The sequence below is a fragment of the Macrobrachium nipponense genome, chromosome 1 (assembly GCF_015104395.2).
Source record: "Macrobrachium nipponense isolate FS-2020 chromosome 1, ASM1510439v2, whole genome shotgun sequence".
NCBI lineage: Eukaryota > Metazoa > Arthropoda > Malacostraca > Decapoda > Palaemonidae > Macrobrachium > Macrobrachium nipponense.
In genome coordinates, this window is record NC_087200.1 from 202,196,179 (window position 1) to 202,217,902 (window position 21,724).

The window sequence follows — 21,724 nt, forward strand, 5'->3', positions numbered from 1 at the left end:
CTATCTACACACACACACACATACACACACACACATACAAACACACACACACACACACATATATATAAGTCATATAACTTTTCCGTGATTCATATACATATATCGAGCTACAATGTCCTTTAATACCTAATTCGCTCTACCTCGGAATTAATATATTTTCATATATGCTTAACCGAAGGGGAATTTTTTCTCGATAATAGACTTACCTGGATCGGGGACGCGAACCAGGATCCTTTCAAATTCAGGAACGTCAGTGAAGCTTTTACCTACTACACTACCGCGAGAGGCTAAAAGTTCATGTCGCCTGAAATACCTTTCGCGCAGGTAATTCGTTGGTTTGGAGACAAAATTACGAATGAAAAAATCTCAAAGAATGAGTATTACATCAATACATAACACATTAAAGAAAAGGAAATGTAAAATCATAAACAATTAAAATATTCCTAAGTAAAATTACGATTAAAAACATAAACACACACACACACACGATGTATAGTATATATATATATATATATATATATATATATTATAATATATTATATAGTATATATATATATATAAATATATATATATATATATATATATATATATTATATATATAATATATAAAGGAAATAAAAAGGTCCCACAAAAGTCTTATATATGTTTTGTTGTGTCTGTCTTTACTATAATACAATAGTATAATATGAAGATAAAAGCCCATAAAACAATTTGAAACCGTTGCAAACATATACTTCGAGTGCTTCCTTCTGTGGCTCCGTTCACTAGCAAAATATGGGCGATGATTTGTCACAATAGTATCATACAACAAAGCATAAGTAGATGTGGCGGGAAGTCTCTAATGGTATGCATACCAACGGAGACTACTGCCACAGCTACTTATGCTTTTGATATTTATCTATAAGACATCATCTGTCCATTATTTTACCAAGAGAAACGGAGGCAACAGAAGGGAAATGCCTATTTAAAACAGTATATGGTTGCAACGTTCAAATTGTGTTTTATGGGCTTTTACCTTCATATGTAAATATAAATATATATGCTTGATTTTAAAACAGGAAAAATTAAAAACGTGGTGATTAATCATACTAACAAAGTTACAGCCACGAAGGGAAAATTGAAGCACTGGAGATACTTCTTCTTACTACCAAGACATGGTCACCATGTCTTTCTAAGACGAAAAATACTTAGCATCTCCAGTGTTTCAGTTGTACTTCGTAGACATTTTATATAATATATATATATATATATATATATATATATATATATATATATATATATTACTTTCACAAAATAATGAAGACATTGCATCGTGGATTGAATCTTCCGTGACAAAGTCTGTCTTCTTTTAGTTAATAATTCATTGTTGAAAACAGAACACCATGTCTTGCTTATTTGGTATGATTTTAAGAGCCCAACTACTGAACAAAATCATCACGACGATATAAACTATGTTTACTGGCCGGAGATCGTTGAGGTTATGGAATCCTTTGTCATAAAATGTATACTTGCTAGGCAACTATCCATATTAATCAACTTTTAAATTACCCTATAACTACTGATTGTTCATTTTGTTTTTGCTTAATATTTAATCTTATATTTAAGTGTTTGAAAACATACGAAAGCTCTTGTTATAATTATATTTGTAAATGAGTCAGGACCACAGCATTTAAAATATTCATCATAAAAAATGCTATTGTTTGTAACTGGCAATACCTAGCAATTATAAAGATTATTATCTAATGATTTAGAGCCTTCTGGGTCGAATTATTATTCACATCAATTATTATTATTATTCACATCAATTATTATTATTCACATCAATTAATAGTGCAGCAAAGCCGTTTTTAGAAATTGCCCATCAAAAAAACTTGTGAAAGACAAAATTAGAAAAAAATGCATTTTCAGGGTTTTAACATCAACCTTTGTTTAATCATAGGTGCTATAATAATACACAAAGTATACATCATTATATCATCAGAAAGGTAATTTAATCTACTTTAATTTCTTATATAATGTCCTCGATAAAATGCACAGTTTAGGAGTATAACGCGAAAGTCTAAAAACATCGCGATTTCGGGGGTGTTTGCCCCCTTAAAAATTTGCTAGTGGCCCCGTTTTTTTCTTTTTTCTTTCTTTCTTTTTGCAAATAGTACTAGGGACCTATCAGAACCCTTTGATGTAGGAAATTATTTGGTTATGTTTTTTGTGGTTCGGCCAGTTTGATTTATATATGTAGTCTTAAAGTTCCTTGTTATTTTATATCATTTTGAAATGCTTTAATTTCTATTCTCGTTAATATATAGTAAACCCAAAATGTTATTCTTCGCGTTCATTAAAATGAATTTGATTGTAAAAAGCTTCAAAGACAAAGTATTTGATGGAAATACTCTCCCTAATTTTTTTCTTATCTTTTCTGCACTGAATAAAGGTATCAAATAGTTTAGTTCTAAACAAAACACAAACATGGTTAAACGCATCACTCATGTTAAATATTCTTGAATATAATAATACTCTAAACGTTTATAAATGAAAATTATAAATAATGATTGGATGAGAAAGCAAAAAATAATTTTGACCAAAAAATTGCTGTTCTGACCCACTGTGAACAATGGAAGAATGAAAAACCCAACTCCGGCGTCGAAAACTAAATGAAATCGGCGACGAAAACTAAATGAAATTCGGCGACGAAAACTTAACTTAGGCCGCAGTCATTTAACAAGATTTTAATGCCATTTACACACAAAATCCAAGAAGTTACATATATCAAATTGAAGCCGAGAATTTTACCTTTAAAATGGTGCCTTAATATTAAAAATATCTTTAGAAATATGAAAGACATGAGGGTAATTCCGTGAGTTCCGGGATCTCCGTGATAGAGTTCCGACTTCCGAGGGATGAACCTGGCAAAAAAACGGAAAAAAAAAACGAGATGATATAGATCACAGAATCAACAGACATCCGAAGACCCATCGTGAAAGTGCCACAAAATTTCATCGAAAGAAAAACCCCAACCCCGACCCCATCCAAAATTCACAGCCCAAAGTAGCTGCTGTTTCAAATCTGAATCGGAATGTTTCGCCTTTCTTCGGAATAGTAGGCTACTCTCCTCCTCAATCTGGAGAATTTTCGATTTTCCTTTCTGGATCACACCGATGCAACAAGGTGATTTGAAGCCTAAAGAATCCATTTCTTCCATTTCGGATGAGAGACAAAGGGAGGAAGGAATCTTCTCCATCCTCTTCCATTCTTCAGAATCCAGGAGGAATATTAATAAAGTAACCATAAGACAACCGAAAGAGGGAGTTAGGTGGAGAGAGACTAAGTGCTTGTCTGTGTATGTGTCTGTGTGTGAAAGAGAAAGAGTGAGCGCTCACTCGTGTGAATGCTTGTGAGTATCAAAGCTTATGTGGAAGATGGATGGAAGAGTGTAAGGGAATGAATGTGTGAGTGCTAGGAGTCTCTCTCTCACCCTTTCAAATTGATCTTTTTCTTTTTCTTTGCAGATGCAGTAAACCGACCAGAGGAGATAAAGTCACAGGATTATAGTACTAACACAGGATACTACAACTGAGAACTAAAGACTAGACTCAGAAAATATGATGATCTCTGGAGAACACCTGGAATGAGGATCCTAAAGAAGTCAACGACAAGCATGGCTTGCAACTCCGATAAGGACCTAAACAAGCCTGTCTTAAAGAACACTTGGAATACGTACTGGACTAGACGGACGCTGGTGGGCAACCAGTAGCCGGGGGGGGGACTACTGGTGCTTGCTGGCCCTGAAAAAAACTCCGATAAGGACCTAAAGAAGCCTAGGCCTTGAAGAATTACGCATTGGAATACTAGGAAAAAAACTAGGGACGGACCGCTGGTGGGCAACCAGTAGCCGGGGGACTACTGGTTCTTGCGCCCTGAAAAAAATCGATAAGGCCCTAAAGAAAAAAAAGCCTAGGCCTTGAGAACGCTTGGAATACTGGGACTAGGACGGACGCTGGTGGGCAACCCTTTGCCGGGGGATACTGGTTGCTTGCTGGCCCTGAAAAAAACTCCGATAAGGGCCCTAAACAAGCTAGGCCCTTGAAAGAACGGCTTGAAATACTGGACTAGACAGACGCTGGTGGGCAACCCAGTAGCCCGGGGGACTACTGGTTGCTTGCTGGCCTGAAAAAAACTCGATAAGGACCTAAACAAGCCTAGGCCTTGAAGAAACGCTTGAATACTGGACTAGACAGACGCTGGTGGGCAACCAGTAGCCGGGGGATACTGGTTGCTTGCTGCCTGAAAAAAACTCCGATAAGGACCCTAAAGAAGCCTAGGCTTGAAGAACACTTGAAATACTGGACTAGACAGACGCTGGTGGGCAACCAGTAGCCGGAGGGACTACGGGTTGCTTGCTGGCCTGAAAAAAAACTCCGATAAGGACCTAAAGAAGCCTAGGCCTTGAAGAACGCTTGGAATACTGACTAGACAGATGCTGGGGGCGGGTGGGCAACAGTAGCCGGGGGCCGGGGGACTACTGGTTGCCTTGCGGCCCTGGAAAAACAACTACGAAAAGGACCTAAAAGAAGCCTATGCCTGGGAAGAAGCACTTGGAATACGGACTAGACAGACGCTAGATGGCAACCAGTAGCCGGGGGACTACTGGTTGCATGCTGGTCCTGAAAAAAACTCCGATAAGGACCTAAACAAGCCTAGGCCTTGAAGAACACTTGGAATACTGGACTAGACAGACGCTGGATGGCAACCAGTAGCCGGGGGACTACTGGTTGCTTGCTGGTCCTGAAAAAAACTCCGATAAGGACCTAAAGAAGCCTAGGCCTTGAAGAACACTTGGAATACTGGACTAGACAGACGTGGGGGGCTGGTGGGCAACCAGTAGCCGGGGGACTACTGGTTTCTTGCTGGTCCTGAAAAAAACTCTGATAAGGACCTAAACAAGCCTAGGCCTTGAAGAACACTTGGAATATGGGACTAGACAGACGCTGGATGGCAACCAGTAGCCGGGGGACTACTGGTTGCTTGCTGGTCCTGAAAAAAACTCCGATAAGGACCTAAACAAGCCTAGGCCTTGAAGAACACTTGGAATACTGGACTAGACAGACGCTGGTGGGCAACCAGTAGCCGGGGGACTACTGGTTGCTTGCTGGTCCTGAAAAAAACTCCGATAAGGACCTAAACAAGCCTAGGCCTTGAAGAACACTTGGAATACTGGACTAGACAGACGCTGGTGGGCAACCAGTAGCCGGGGGACTACTGGTTGCTTGCTGGCCCTGAAAACAACTACGAAAAGGACCTAAAGAAGCCTAGGCCTTGAAGAACACTTGGAATACTGGACTAGACAGACGCTGGATGGCAACCAGTAGCCGGGGGACTACTGGTTGCTTGCTGGTCCTGAAAAAAACTCCGATAAGGACCTAAACAAGCCTAGGCCTTGAAGAACACTTGGAATACTGGACTAGACAGACGCTGGTGGGCAATCAGTAGCCGGGGGACTACTGGTTGCTTGCTGGTCCTGAAAAAAACTCCGATAAGGACCTAAACAAGCCTAGGCCTTGAAGAACACTTGGAATACTGGACTGGACAGACGCTGGTGGGCAACCAGTAGCCGGGGGACTACTGGTTGCTTGCTGGCCCTGAAAACAACTACGAAAAGGACCTAAAGAAGCCTAGGCCTTGAAGAACACTTGGAATACTGGACTAGACAGACGCTGGATGGCAACCAGTAGCCGGGGGACTACTGGTTGCTTGCTGGTCCTGAAAAAACTTAGATAAGGACCTAAAGAAGCCTAGGCCTTGAAGAACACTTGGAATACTGGACTAGACAGACACTGGTGGGCAACCAGTAGCCGGGGGACTACTGGTTGCTTGCTGGCCCTGAAAACAACTACGATAAGGACCTAAAGAAGCCTAGGCCTTGAAGAACACTTGGAATACTGGACTAGACAGACGCTGGATGGCAAACCAGTAGCCGGGGACTACTGGTTGCTTCTGCCCTGAAAACAACTACGAAAAGGACCTAAAGAAGCCTAGGCCTTGAAGAACTTACTTGGAATACTGGACTAGACAGACCTGCTGGATGGCAACCAGTAGCCAGGGGGACGTACTGGTTGTTGCTTGCTGGTCCCGAAAAAAACTCCGATAAGGACCTAAAGAAGCCTAGGCCTTGAAGAACACTTGGAATACTGGACTAGACAGACGCTGGATGGCAACCAGTAGCCGGGGGACTACTGGTTGCTTGCTGGCCCAGAAAACAACAACGAAAAGGACCTAAACAAGCCTAGGCCTTGAAGAACACTTGGAATACTGGACTAGACAGACGCTGGTGGGCAACCAGTAGCCGGGGGACTACTGGTTGCTTGCAGGCCCCGAAAACAACTCCTATAAGGATCTAAACAAGTCTAGGCCTTGAAGAACAATTGGCCTAATAAACCAGACGGACGCTGGTGGGCAACCAGTAGCCGGGGGACTACTGGTTGTTTGCTGGCCCAGCCTTTCAATAATATGCCAAAATAATGGGTTTATGCAATGCATAATGGGCTCATACTTTCATATACTAATGTGGCAAAACCTCTTGGCCGTGGCGTAAAAACCCGTAAGGGTTTCAATGCCTTCCATATAATGCAATAGTATGGGTTATGCATGCATAATGGGCTCAATACTTGCATATACTACTGTGGCAACCTCCTGGCGCGGCGGGTAAAAACCCGTTAAGTTCAATGGCCCCAAAAATAAATTAATCCATAGTAATGGGGTTATGGCAATGCAATAATGGGTCAATCTTGATTATACTAACTGTGGCAACCTCTGGCGTCGGCGTAAAAACCCGTAAGTTCAATTACCTTTCATATATTGCAAAATATGGGTTATGCCAATGCATAATGGGCTCAAGTACTTGCATATACTACTGGTGACAACCTCTGGCGTGGCGTAAAAACACGTAAAGTTCAATGCCTTCCATATATGCATAGTATGGGTTATGCAATTCATATGGCTCAATACTTTGCATATACTACTGTGGGCAACCTCTGGCCGGGCGTAAAAAAAACCCGTAAGTTCAATGCCTTCCATATATGCATAGTATGGGTTATTGCAAATGCATAATGGGCTCAAATACTTGCATATACTACTGTGGACAACCTACTGGCGTGGGCGTAAAAATTAAAAACCCGTAAGTTCAATGCCTTCCATATTATGCATAGTATGGGATTATGCAATGCATAATGGGCTTCAATACTTGCATTATACTACTTTGTGGTGGCAAACCTCTGGCGCGGCGTAAAAAAAACCCTACACGTAAGTTCAATGCCTTCCATATATGCCATTTAGTCTGGGTTTATTGCAAAATGCCTTGAATGGGCTTCAATACTTGCATATAACTACTGTGGCAAACCTCTGGCGCGGGTTTGTAAAAAACCCTGTAAGTTCAAATGGGCCTTCCATAATATGCATAGTATGGGTTATGCAATGCATAATGGGCTTCAAATACCTTGCCATATACTACTTGTGGCAAAACCTCTAGGCGCTGGTGTTAAAAAAACCCGTAAGTTCAATGCCTTCCATATATGCGTAAATTGGGTTTATGCAATGCATAATCGGGCTCAATACTTGGCATATACTACTGTGGCAAACCTCTTGGTGCAGGTGTAAAAACCCAAAACCTGTAAGTTCAATGCCTTTCCATATTCTGCAAAAGAGTATGGGTTAGGTAAATGCATAATGGGCTCAATACCTTGCATCTTTATACTGTGGCAACCTCTGGCGCTGTGTAAAAAACCCACCGGTAAGTTTCAAATGCCTTTTCCATATATGCAAAATATGGGTTATGAAGCAATAATGGGTATAATTGCTCAATATAAAAACTTGCATATACTACTGTGGCAACCTCTGGCGCTGTGTAAAAACCCGTAAGTTCAATGCCTTTCATATATGCAAAATATGGGTTATGCAATGCATAATGGGCTCAATACTTGCATATACTACTGTGGCAACCTCTGGCGCTGTGTAAAAACCCGTAAGTTCAATGCCTTTCTATATGCATATGGGATGCAAAATGCTAATGGGCTCAATACTTGCATACACTGCATCTGGCGGCTGTGTAAAAACCCGAAGTTTCAATGCTTTCATATGCAAAATATGGGCGATGCAAGCATAATGGGTCATACTCATATATACTGTGGCAACCTCTGCCGCGGCGTAAAACCCGTAAGTTCAATGCCTTTCATATATGCAAAATATGGGTTATGCAATGCATAATGGGCTCAATACTTTCATATACTACTGTGGCAACCTCTGGCGCGGCGTAAAAACCCGTAAGTTCAATGCCTTTCATATATGCTGGGTTGAATACTCGCTATAAAAAATGCCGTGGGGCAACCTCTGCGCGGCGTAAAAACCTTGTAAGTTTAATTGCTTTCATAATAATGCCTCCTGGCCGGCGCCGTAAAAAACCTTTGAAGTTTAATTGCCTTTCATAATTAATGCAAAATATGGGTTATGCAATGCATAATGGGCTCAATACTTGCATATACGTGGCACCTACGTGTGTAAAAAACCGTAAGGTTAAGCCTTTCATATATGCAAAATGGGTTAGCAATGCATTAAGGGCCTCAATACTTGCAATATACTACTGTGGCGGCCCCGGAGTCTAAAAACCCTTAAGTTCAATGCCTTCTTTTCATATAGCAAAATATATTAGTATAGGGTGATTATACATCCCCCTTTGAGGGGACAGTTCCTCATTTTGAACCTTTATCCCCCAAAAAATTGCTGTATTGGGGGACGCCCTAATGTCCCCCTTCAACCTTTTTTTTTTTATGTAATTACTACAGTTGTCCTTAAAAATTAGAGACTAATTTTTGTTTAAAATGTCAGCAATAAATAATGTCTGAATAAAAACAATGTCATTGATAAACCATATTTATCATTCCTGTTATTAGATATACTTAAAGATCAAATCAAGCCAAAAAATATGCCAAAGAATGACGTAAGAATTTTTTTTTTTTTTAGTTTAAAGAATAATTTTGTTTAAATTTTCAGCAATAATATCTGAATCAAAACATTAATTGATAGACCTTAAAATGTCTGAATAAAAACACTGATTGATAGACTTTCTTATTATCATAACCTGTAATTGAATATATATATGTATTAAACTTCTGAATTTATAAGGACTCAACATAAGTGCAAGTGCGTATGGTCTTACTATATACTTTTGTCCCCCTCTCGCAAGTCAAATAAATGGGCACCCTAGTATTGCAATGCATAATGGGTTGAATACTTGCATATACTATTGCTTGGCGGTAACTCTGGTGCGGCAATAAAAAACCCCCGTATGCCCCATGGGGAGGTGAGATCGTTTGCGATCACTAAAGCCCAATAATTATATATATTTATGTATGTATATATATAAATGTATATAATATATATATATTATATATAATATACACACATAAATATATGTACATAAATATAATATATAAATAAATAAATATATATTCATACACATATATATATATATATATATATATATATATATATATATATATATATATATATATATATATATATATATATGGCTGACTGTCTGATTGAGTGTGTATGTGAATGTGTACTAAAAATGGCTGTCTAGCTGTGTATCTACAATATGTAAATGTGTGTGTATACTTATTTTGTATGTTTATGTATGATGTATGTATTATATATATATATATATATATATATATATATATATATATACATATATATATATATATGTATATATATATCCATTCGGGTCAAAAATTAAGTAGGCCTGAACACTCAAACATAAAAAATCACGCAATCAATTGCAAGATAGAGGTTAAGAAACAATACTTTTCTATTTTAGGCTCAGTTAAAGACTCCGATTACCTAACCACTCTAGAGTCATTTATATATAAAAACGTCTTGTTCCCTCATTGAATTAGTGGAGTTTCATCTTCTCTGCTTTATCTGGCATAGTCAACATTTTAACTTCTAGCCCAAGTCTAGTCAGACTACCTCCTTCCTTCTCAACTAACAGTTGGTTGTGATTAGTATTTGTTTTTTATTTGTACTTTTTACTTTTTCGTTTTTCTTGTCAATTTTTAGTCCTTTCTGTCAATTTTAAGTTAATTTTAGTCTTATATTTTTTTTACTATATTAAGAATCCTGCTCTTATTTAATGTTAATAAATATGTGTTTTTATCTCAACAGACTGAAGATGCACATTGTATGTGCGAAACGTCTCAAATAAATGTTCTTCTGATGTGGTTGTCTGTGATTTTCCTGAATGGATGTAGGTGATATACTTACATAGACTATAAACATATATATATATACATACATACATCCTATATATATATATATATAGTATATATATATATATATATATATATATATAATATATATATATACACATACATATATAAATATATATATATATATATATATATATATATATATATATATATATATATATATATATATATAAACCATTCTAGAGGGCTTATAAAGAACTCCCCAAGATTCTCTTAACATCTCACATGACGCATAAAATGTCAACGGTCATTCTCTCTCAGGTTGAGGAAAGCGTCACCTCTCACAAGCATCCTCCCCCAAAAAGTTCGTTGTGTTAGCGTCACTACATTGACACCCATCGGTCAATAGACCTAAGGAGAAGTGGCAGAGCCTATCAGATCCTAGAGGGAAAATATCGGGGGGTTTGTGGGGTGGGGATTGAAGGGAAAGAGAGGGAATGCCAAGATGGCCCTTTTCGAAGGCAGTTAGCCATCGGTCAGAGATGGGGTAGACGTATTCCCCCCTCGTCGCCCTTTGCCGGTTTTTCCTCGCTCGGTCTCAACCTTGCTGGTACTATAGATATTAAGTAAAATTTCACTCGGGGCCCTTGTGTAAATTCATTAGAATATAAGACCGGTGTTAAATTAATCACTAAGCGTTTGATTTCTGCATGACCCACAGTAACTTAAGAGACCCACACGACCCAGGTCGTGGTCATAATTTGGTGTCAGGTGTGGGGTACACTGCGAAGCACTAATTTAATAATTAAATATAGTGATTTTTGGGTCTTGCGAGGCGTGGATTCGGCGACATTGTTCAGTGTCTTATGATTGGAAAATACACGACGGAGCGGTCATATGAACAACACAAAAGGGGGTGACGTTGAAGTGATACGGTACAAAAATTTAGCTCCGCCTTCATGAACTAATGTCAAAGTAATGAGCGGTAGATAGCGAAGAAAGTCGTCGTGCGATATTGCAATGCTAGTGTGAGACATCGTGAAAACGGGTGAATACAGCACAAACATGCTGTGCATAAAAACGGCCAACAGATTAGAAAAACTGCATGCAGTGTATAAGCGAGGGAAAGACAGAAAGGACGAGTGTCGTATAATTGGAGAGAAGATTTGCACTCCCCAAATCAAAACCAGCCAGACGCTGGTTACGATAGCAAGTGGAAGGAGGTGATCGTCAGAACAGTGATCAGCAGACCCTTTGCATACCATCGACGATGTTCAGAAACGGATCAAAGATGGCGGACGGCAATGCTTGCGGCCGCCAAAATTCTTTCCCGCCAAGGGGAAAGACGAATGCCCGGAGTCAGCTGTGTGCTCCCAAGGAGAACAGGGGAAACCTTGTTGGGCAGCGGGAGGGATACCAGTTCTCCCCCCCTCAAGAGTAGCAGAGTGAGACTGTCGGAGTAGGGAGGGGACTCCCCCTACAGGACAGACACACCCCCTCAAGAGCGGGAATGGGGTCGGAAGGAGATGGGCACTTTCCTCCTTCCCTTAGCACCCCTCTAGCCGCTGAGGAGACGGTATTTCACCTTCAGGATGATTGGGGGAGTGTGAGCTGTAAGCTTCGTCTGGCATAAACCAAGCTGTTAGAAGTTTAGAATGATCGTTAGAGTAAGAGCTGACAGCTGTCGGATGGCGGCTGACGACAGCAAGGGAGTGTAGCAAGACACTCCTCCCCTCCCCTCAAGAGGAAGGGGAAGGCGACGTGGAGAGAGGAAGGAGGGTCAGCTGGGATCCTTCCTTGGCACAAGGGAGACGAGGAGAGTAATTACTGACCAGCGTGAATAATCGTCAGTGAGGGTCTTTGTGAAGAATTTAAAGTCTGGGTGTGAAAATTTGGGCAACCGCATTGAAAAATTTTTTGTTTGTTTGTTTTGTTTTATTCACTGTAGTTTTATGTTATATTATTAATATTATTCAGTAATTATGATAATGTATTGTTGAGACTGCTACCAACAGTTCCAGATTCCTGATGCCACCGCCAGATGTCGGTGTGTGTTGTTGTTGCTGTAACATCGCTCATTACAATAAAGTTAAGTTGTAACATGTGAGTTTATATCATGAATATCACCTCCAATGAACGACATCGAGACACATAGGACCTGAAATTGTTGAGGCTCGTGATGGGAATAGGTGGCGGAGAGATCCCAATGCCTCCCTCCCACATTTGTTTACGCTGAGGATTGAGCCTGGGGGTCCCACGATGCCACTGCTGGGGTGGTAAGAGTGAGCGATTTTCTCTCGCTCTTTTTGTCTGATCATATGCTAGCCGAGATTGTCTTGCGTTCCAATGATCGACTTGCCTTTTGTAGGAATAATTATCATCATAAGGGCAATGTTGCCCACAGGGACATGGATCTGAGGGAACTGAAGGGGTTCATTGGGATCCTGATAATACCGGCTGTAAGATCAAACAATCACACCACAATGAGTGACATGTGGGATCTTCCGGAGGGCAATCAGCAAGCGTCGTTTTGCCCTGCTAACGAGAGATTCATTTTGATGATTCAGCCACCAGAGCGGAGTGAGCGAGGACGATCACTTGCTCCCTTTCGCAAAGCTTTTGATCATGTGGTGGCTATTGCAGACAAAATTACTCTCCTGGGTCCAGGGTTGGCAAAACCAATGTTTTTTTTTTTTTTAAACCAAAAACCTTGTTGTTTTTTTGGGGGTTTTAACTATGAAATATAGTTTTTTCATTTTTTTGTGCTACTAGCCATGGTTTTTTAGGGGTATTTATTTCATATTTGGGCTACCCAGAAACAAAACTAAAGCAATTTTAATGATAATCACACAATTCTGCGGCCCTATATGTATTGACATACAAGTTTGAGTTTTCAGTCATTTTCATCTACCCGTTGCTCTGGTGGAATGCATTAAAAGGCAAAAATCGATATCGGTGTTATAGAACATATCTGTGGTTTGCTTAATGGACTTACTTCAAGTGCAAGCATTGAGAGAATCTTTCTATTTTTTGGTTTGGTACACTCCAAACTCAAACAGACTGGGAATTAAAAAGGCAGTGGGAAGTTGGTTTTTTACACAAAGTTTTAAACAAAGACTATAATGTAGATGAAACAGACTAATTTGTTTTGTTTGAAGTGTTGATCAAGTTTACCTTGACATTGAAATTTTACTTTATAGACAATTTTGTCTGAAAAATTATGCATGGTCAGAGGCTAGGATTTGGATGAATAACTTATTTTTTTCTTCATATATACCTGTGCTAACATTTGTAGTCAACACTAAATGGGTGTTTATTTTTAAAAAAATTTCTTTTATTTGAATGTCTTTTTACCTATTTCAACTTGAAATGAATAATTGCTCTCTTTCTCAAGCTATGATTAACATGACTGTTTCTTTCTATATAACTAACACCCCCCCCCCCTTTTTTTTATTAAAGATATAAAATAATTTACAAATTTCTATTAACCTAATTATCTGAAGTTTACCAATTGTATGAATATGTTCAGTTACATCAAATGTTATATTATGGCATGGTTACACAAATATACTGTAAGATAGTTACAATTACCAAAAATATATATTACCTAAAATAATAGTTATAAAGGAAACATGAAGACTAAAAATATAAAAAACCAAAAAAAAACATGGTTTTTTTATAGACTGGTTTAAACCATTTTCACTGTGGATGAGCAGCTCTAGCCAGGTAGGAAGTGACTGTTGCTGGCCTATTATCATAAACTCCATCTTCTCCTGTTTGAATTTTCCTTCCTCCTGATCCTTACTACTCTTAACGTTAACATTTTCTTACTTTTTACTGTCCCCCTCACTTCCTTACTTTTATACTTTCTTTCTACTATCCCTCCTTAGTAGTCATTCATGAATTTTCATCTCTTCTCATGGCACACATGGCTATACCTCGCCCTTCGACTTCCTCCACCTTGTTGCATTTCTCTCTGCTAAAAAGACTGGCAGGTAAAAGATTCGTAAAAGAGACAAATAAATTGACAGAGCAACAATATTGTATTTTGACCAATAAACTCCAGCTCTCGCATCTGTGGAAAATGATAAAAGGCAAAACTGGGGCACTATTTATTTTGACAGGAACAAGTGAAGTTTGAAAACAAATTACCACAAGGATAAAAGAAACATAGGATAAGGTCTTGCTCGGCTTCATGTATCAAGGCAGCTTCCAAAGGACTGGTGTAAAAAAAAAAAAAAAAAAAAAAAAAGGTAGCTGACAACTGCGAAGAGTAGGCGGAGCTTCTTAGACTGAGAGAGGGGTGTGCTATTCATAAATCCTCTTCGCTAGAGACCAAATGCAGATATTATTTATTGTAGGAAAATAACAATCATATAATTTCTTGTTATTTGGACCAGACTTAACTACAATCATTAAAATCTTTACCTTTCACATATTTCTGTGGAAATGTGGATCAAAACTTATACATCTTTAAGCTGATATTTAAACATTCTTATTAAACTCTCTTTTATAAACTAACTTAATTTAAGTCTTAACATTTAATTAGTACAGGAATGTTTTTATTATGTCTCCAGTTGATATCATGATTATTATCTCTTAACATGAGCAAAAAATTGCACATACTCTGTATATATCTTTAAGTCTTTGATGCTGCTTAATTCTCTTTTCCAGTGATGTACCATTTTGTACCATTTTGATCCACACGGAATTTATCATAAGAATTACATTGGATTTGATTGTGCACATTCTTGGGACTGTCATCATAGTTCTTTATTAGTTTTTTTTTAATGAAATTAATGCCCTCCCGTGGGCAGCAATTTCATAAAAAATGTCTTTCATGTAATTCTGATACAAGAATATTGTTCGTGCGAGATGTTTCTGTTTTATCACTGTAAGAAGTCCTTTATTCTGCCAATCTCATTGCATTGTCTAATACAATATTAGAAAGTGTTAATCCCTTATATATTTTCCTAATAATATTTATTTCTTCATGGATATATTCAGGATTATATTGCCAGTAATGCCCACAAAATATTATGTGAACACCGATTTCTTAACTTAAGTGTTGAAGCCCACATAAATGCAATCTCATTGCTTCTGTGAATATCGCAGTCCAAAGAGGTTAGGCTATAATCATTTTCCCTATTTCTAACAAAACACAGTGAGATAATAATAATAAAAAAAAGGGGGGCTCAAGCTGTTCACATCCATCTTCTTCATTCTCAAAAGTGTATAAATTCACACACAGTCACATCTAAAACACTTATCTATTGTCAGGAAATTCTTCAGACTGGTGTGGTGTTCTCAGCAGAAACTTTGCTAGATACTATTTGCATTTTCTACAAAATCAGGCGGTCATACCTCATGATAAACGAATCTTTGGGTGACAATTCGTCTTCCGTGATTTTCTGTTGGCCTCAGGATTTTGTCATTTGTGGAAATTCATTTAAAAGTGCAATCCTTTTTTTAAGTGCATACAAGAGCAACATATACTATTAAGCTCTGTGAAGCTAAGTGTCTTCTTCAAGTTAAAATGGTCATAATTAGCTTTTAAAATCAATCCTTTAATTTCTGTGATTTAACTATATCATCACAAACTTTAACCACTAAAAAGAGGTAAATGGTGCTCCCTAATCCCCTCTGAGTTGATAAAACCTTGGCTACTTACTCAACTCAGCTGACCAAATCGATCTGCAATTTGATTGTGGAACTAGAGAGCAAAACAGCAGCAACTTGTGTGCAACTCACAGTATCTCAGGAAAACAGGAACTTTCCACTCAAGATAATTATCAACAATGACCAGAATGTAAACAGAATACTATTTTTGTATAAATGTCCTCCTCTTATTATCCTCCATTGTTAAGTTACACCTGTAGGAGGGTCAGTTCATGACATCCTGTTGTGTTCAGTGCAGACTGCAATAATTATGTGCTAGTTGCTGGGAACTGTCCCTGAAGAGGCACAGCTGCTCTACTATCTTAAGGCCAAACTATGAGGCTGGGATTTTGCAGACATAACTGAAAAGAAAAACATTCTTTCAAAGAAAACCATTTCTGAAAAAAAGAAAAATTCTTCAAGAGAACTAAAAGATCAAAATACTCTCAGTCTTACTAACAATACTGTATTATTATTATTATTTTTATTATTATTATTATTCAGAAGATGAAACCTATTCATATGAAACAAGTCATAAGGGCCACTGACTTAAAATTCAAACTTCCAAAGAATATCAAGGTGTTTTTTAGGGAGCAGTAAGATGGGTTAAAGGGAAATACAGAAAGAAGAGACCCCACTTATTAATTAAAAAGAAAAAATAAATTAATGGATTAACAAATAGATAGAACAGTATCAAGAAGCAAGGAGAAAAGTATTCTGGTAATAATGTATTACACCTCAGCTTGAACTTCTGAAGTTCCAGTTGCACAACTTCTCTGGGAGGCTGTTCCACAGTGCAACAGTAGGAGGAAGAAAGGACCTCTAGAACTGAGAAGTTCGACAGCGAAGCACATTTACTGCATCTTGGTGCTGCTGTGTCAGCGAATCTGGTTGATCTCGGCAGATAAAGTGGATCAGGGGTCAATTGTAAATTGAAAGATCTCTGTTGAAATATAACTCAAGAAAAGTGACAAACACGAGACCATCCATCGATGGTCCAAGTCGTAACCATTACTAGTAGGAAACAAAAAGCTACCACCACGAACCATTCTATCTAAAAGAGATAAATCTCTGGCAGAACCAGACATCCACACGAGAGAACAGTATTCTAGAAAAGGGAGAACAAATGACCTAAAACAGGTTAGTATATTGATTTTATCACTTATAAAAATATATGAGGACTTATGAGCAATACCTAACTTTGGTGTGGCATTTGCTGAAACTTTCATTTGATGTTTCTCAAAAGTTAGATGTGAGTCAAAGGTTACTCCAAAAATAGTTACAGCTTCAGACTCATTCTGCAAAGTTCTACCCACCTGAAGGGGAGGATGGAGTGGAAAATCTGTACGAGATCCATGTCCCAATTGAGGTTAAAGGCAGCTTCATTTCTCATAAGTGGAGACTTCACTACACCCACAAGTGTAGCATCATCGGCATAATAAACAATCATGCTTTCCAGGTCAACAACCACGTCCCTTGTATACATTAAAAATAACAGTGGAACAAGAACACTGACCTGTGGAACTCCAGACACAATAGGTCTTGGTTCACTAAAGATTCCGTTCACAGCAACTCGCTGCTGCTTACATGTAAGGAAATCTTGAAGTAATCGTAAAACATATGTACCCACTCCAAGATTCTGAAGTTTATAAAAAAGTGCCTTGTGATTTACTAAATCAAAAGCAGTACTTAAATCTGCCTGAATTACTCTGTATTCTAAATCCTTATCACTGTTCCCTTGCAAATGGCATGTAAAGTTTAAAAGAGCATCGCAGGTATACCTAGATGCTTCCTACACGCATAATGTCTATCAGCTAACGACCCATTAGATTCAACATATTCATATAGCAGCTTAAAAAGGTTTTTTTCAGCACCACAAAGATACCAAGTCGACATAAAAACAAAGAATCTACTAAACTTGGCGAAAACACGCTAAAAACTTTTTTAAAAAACAAAGAAAAGAAACCACCAGAGTTTTCTCCATCTCAGCTATTAGGATTATCTGGAATTTTATTGACATCTCTGTGGGAAATGCACATTTTGTAAGAAGAGGTTCAGGATGACAAGTATCAGAGAGAGGGACATCCTCAGTTGATTGCTTAGCTTTAAAAGCTAAGTGAAGCAGTCCTGCCATTTCCCTAGAGCCTGTAACCATCTTCCATCATCTGTTAGTAGTGGTGGAATGGAAGATGACCCTGACCCAAAGATAGATGATCCCAATTTGGTCCACCACAGATAAGGCTGGGTAATTCCTTCAAGTTTTCTCTTCAAGGAATTATTGTCATTTCTTTCAGCTGTATAGGAAGTTCTATTTGCAGCACAGCGAGACTCAACATGAATAGTGTAATTTTCATTTAAACAATTTTGTCACCATGAGTTGAATTTGGTGTTTTTCATGGTATGCTCGTCTACATTTATCATCAAACCATGGCTGGTCATTTGTCCCAATTGGATGGCCTTTCTAGGGACATACCGTAATAAAATAGCCATCAGCATTTCATTAAGCTTCTTCAGGTATCAAGATCTAATATGGCATCTGAAATATCAAGCGCCTGACAAGCTTCCATCTTCTGATCCCAAATGGCTCTAGATTTCAGCCAGACCGTTTTTCCAATAGTGGCATTAGGAATATACTGATTGACAGACATGTCATATCAATGGCACAATGATCAGAGGCGCCTATATATTCACATGCCTTGGACTTGACGATAGCTGAAACATCTGTGAATATGAGGTATAATCTATTACCAGAAATGTGTGTGGGTTCCTTAATTAGCTGGACAAAATTGGAGGATAAACAGAACTTAAGAGCGGACTGGCCATGTTGATCTCTGGAATTTGAATGTAGCCACTCACTGCGCTCTGCATTACAGTCTCCACAAATAACAAATGAAGTTTGTGAATCCTGTGACTGAGCCATACTAATCCTTCCCCAGAGATAGTCATGTATAGAATTGTCAATATTTAGATTGTGGTAAACAATAAATACATAAAACAATGTAGAACTTACTGAAAATTCTGAAACAAAGAACTTCATGGCAACTACACTCCAAGCATTATGATGATAAATAGGTTGTCTGGAATTAGGGTATACAGCCATACCTTGTGTGTGAGTGGGATGTTATGATGATAAATAATGTCAGGCCCATCAAACCCCTGGATTAAAAACTCAATCTTTGACTTGTTACTCCTTACAAGTCTCAGAAAAACATCAAATCTTAGGTACGGGCACAACTCTGGAGATCAAGAAAATCTGAACTTATGCCCTGATTATTTGAGTAAATTACTCTGCAATTTTTCTTACTGAAATGGGTTTCAGGTCCAGAGTTCAGTTCAATGTCATCCAAAAGAATTAAAATTAACAACATAAAGTCAGTATCAAAACTAATAAATAAATTCATAGCAACAGTAACATCCTATAAATCAGCAGAACAATAAACAATACCATCATCAACAGCAACAGTGCCATATTTACATTATTTACAACAAATCTGTTGAAAGTATAAATAAACATAACCATATGTCATTGAAAAAAGTGCTGGAAGCAACTGGTCTACAAGGTGGGGCCGGCACACCTTGTAAGGCAAATAAGAAACCTGGGGGAGGACAGTCATGATGGATTTAAAAATTATAAAACGATCCGAAGGAAAAGATTGGTCAAAGACGAACACATTTTGCTGATAATCCACCCAGCAACTTTTGCTTTTTCATCAGCCTTTCCTACACACTTGTAAAAAAAAAAAACAGGAAGGTGAATAAAAATGAGGATAAATGCTTGATTGTACTCTCAGGCTAAGGAAACAGACAAGCATGATGAAGTCAACTACATTTTCTTTTTCATTATAAAAGTACACATTTTCGTGTAACTGACATTGAATAGTTTGATAAATGACAATTTCAGTTGAACTAATATGTTAATCTGAAACAATGCAATGTTCAATATGACTTTATTGACCTTAATTGCCCTGCCACTAGAATTCACTTATAAAAAGGGAGTCGATTAGGGAGTGGCGATTATCTCGTCGAATCTCTTACAAGGATAACTGTCTCGACATCAGTTCTAAATGCTTAAAGATCAAAGACTTAAATAGAACACGAAAAGTGGACAGGCTTTCTCTGGATGCAATTATTTCCATCATTTCCTGTTTTCATTTAAAGCCTCTGGAGTGATAGAAAATCTTCTCGCCAAGTCCCCATACCTAGGGGGTTGTGATCTTTTCAGATGTGACTGAATTGTGTCTCATAATGATGAAGGGCTAAGAATTGGGGATCAAATTCTATACAAGACAGATACTTTGCTGTTATGAGCTATGGGTTTCTCTCTTCCGCATGTGAGTCTATTCCTATACCCAAGGTAACAGGTAGTAACTATCAAGTTCAAAGATTATTCTTACCAGTCTTGTCCACTGTCATTGTCTGGTTGGCTGCCTGCCCAGCTAGAAATAATGAACAGTTAAGATTAGAACAATGTTAATATTTGACATGAGAGTATAATGAATGTCATGTATGCATAAATTCGCTACCTCTTTCTGTGTGTGTGTGTATTTTTATATGTTATTGTACAGTGTGTAGCTTAATTGAGAGGTGACTGTATACCAAGGAGTAACAGTTGTAAAAGGGTACTAATCTATGATGTCCTTGGATTTTGGGATGATGGTTTGTGGTATATTTTTGTTTGAAATGATGTTAAACTGTTTTAGTTTGATAATTCAAGGTATATTATTGTTTGAACTATAAAACTAAGCAGTAAAATGTTAAAATAGACAATTATAAGCAATTTTAGAGAGGATTCCTGCATTTCCGTGGCAGGTTCTTGAACCTAATACCGCGTAAAAGTGGGGGAGCACTGCTGTATATGATATATATATATATATATATATATATATATATATATTATATATATATATATATATATATATGCTCTAACAAACTTTAGAAAGGTAATTGAAACATGAGATTACCTACATAATAGTAAACTACAAAATATTAGGAAATGTGGAAGGACAAGAAAAACAATAAGAAAGGGAAAAAAATTCGAAGGAATATGATTTATTACCATAGAATTCATAACTCCCCTTCCCCTACATTGATTATTAATACTTTTATGACTGAAGTCATAAAAGTATTAATAATCAATGGCATTTCTGGGATTGGCCTGTGTCGCCCAGTTAAAGTACCTTATAACACTCATTTCAAGGTATAAATAATTGCTAAATATACCAGAGAAAAAAGCTATATGGAAATGCCAGAGTTACTACCTCTGGATTGATCACCTTCATAGGTGTCGGTATAAAAACGGGGCGAGTGGATGCCACTACCACAGACCAGCCAAATAGTCTCTCCTCTCTCAAAATCCCTCACTAGAGAGAGGCCGTTATAACGATTCCCCTCCGCTCGTCCCTGCTTCTTCTGCCAACTTGCTAAGAACTACATTCCTTCATAGCACTCGTTGACAAGTAATCGTGTTGTTGTTGTGATTTTGATCTTTTGGTGATTTTTGGATTTATCTTGTCTTCTGATCTCCAAGAAGCATCCTCATCTAAGATGAGTATTATTTTGATGACTTTAAACGCGTTTGGACAACGATGCATTTTAGCTATGTGTTTTTTTTATTGTAATGTTACTCGGAGCCAAGCCTATGTCTCTGGGGCGGCCATTTAAATGCATTGTGTTCGCGGTTTTAGTCTTTTCAACTTTTTTTATTACGGTAAATCATTATCCCTTACAATTTCTTCTGACTGGTTTGTTAGTGGTTGTGAATGAAATTGTAAGTACTCTTTTTTTTTTCATTTTCATTATATTGTGAA

The 21,724-nt window shown here is 37.9% G+C and overlaps 3 protein-coding genes across 10 annotated transcripts in view; 1 reads left to right on the top strand and 2 right to left on the bottom strand.

The window, feature by feature from the left end:
* LOC135220022 (uncharacterized) overlaps positions 1-21,724 on the bottom strand; it is an 875,986-nt gene that overhangs the window by 399,141 nt on the left and 455,121 nt on the right. The window lies entirely within an intron of this gene.
* Positions 1-21,724, top strand: part of LOC135220025 (CD209 antigen-like protein E) — a 677,021-nt gene that overhangs the window by 31,331 nt on the left and 623,966 nt on the right. The window lies entirely within an intron of this gene.
* Positions 14,020-21,724, bottom strand: part of LOC135220027 (CD209 antigen-like protein E) — a 596,816-nt gene continuing 589,111 nt past the window's right edge. The window contains exons 4-5 of one of the 3 annotated variants that reach the window (XM_064257353.1): positions 20,312-20,353; positions 14,020-16,279 (exon numbers count right to left, since the gene is read on the bottom strand). In XM_064257353.1, the coding sequence (XP_064113423.1) occupies positions 16,252-16,279; positions 20,312-20,353 (70 nt within the window). In that variant the 3' untranslated portion in view covers positions 14,020-16,251. The remainder of the gene's footprint in view (positions 16,280-20,311; positions 20,354-21,724) is intronic. The other 2 variants (XM_064257354.1, XM_064257355.1) reach the window with 2 other exon arrangements.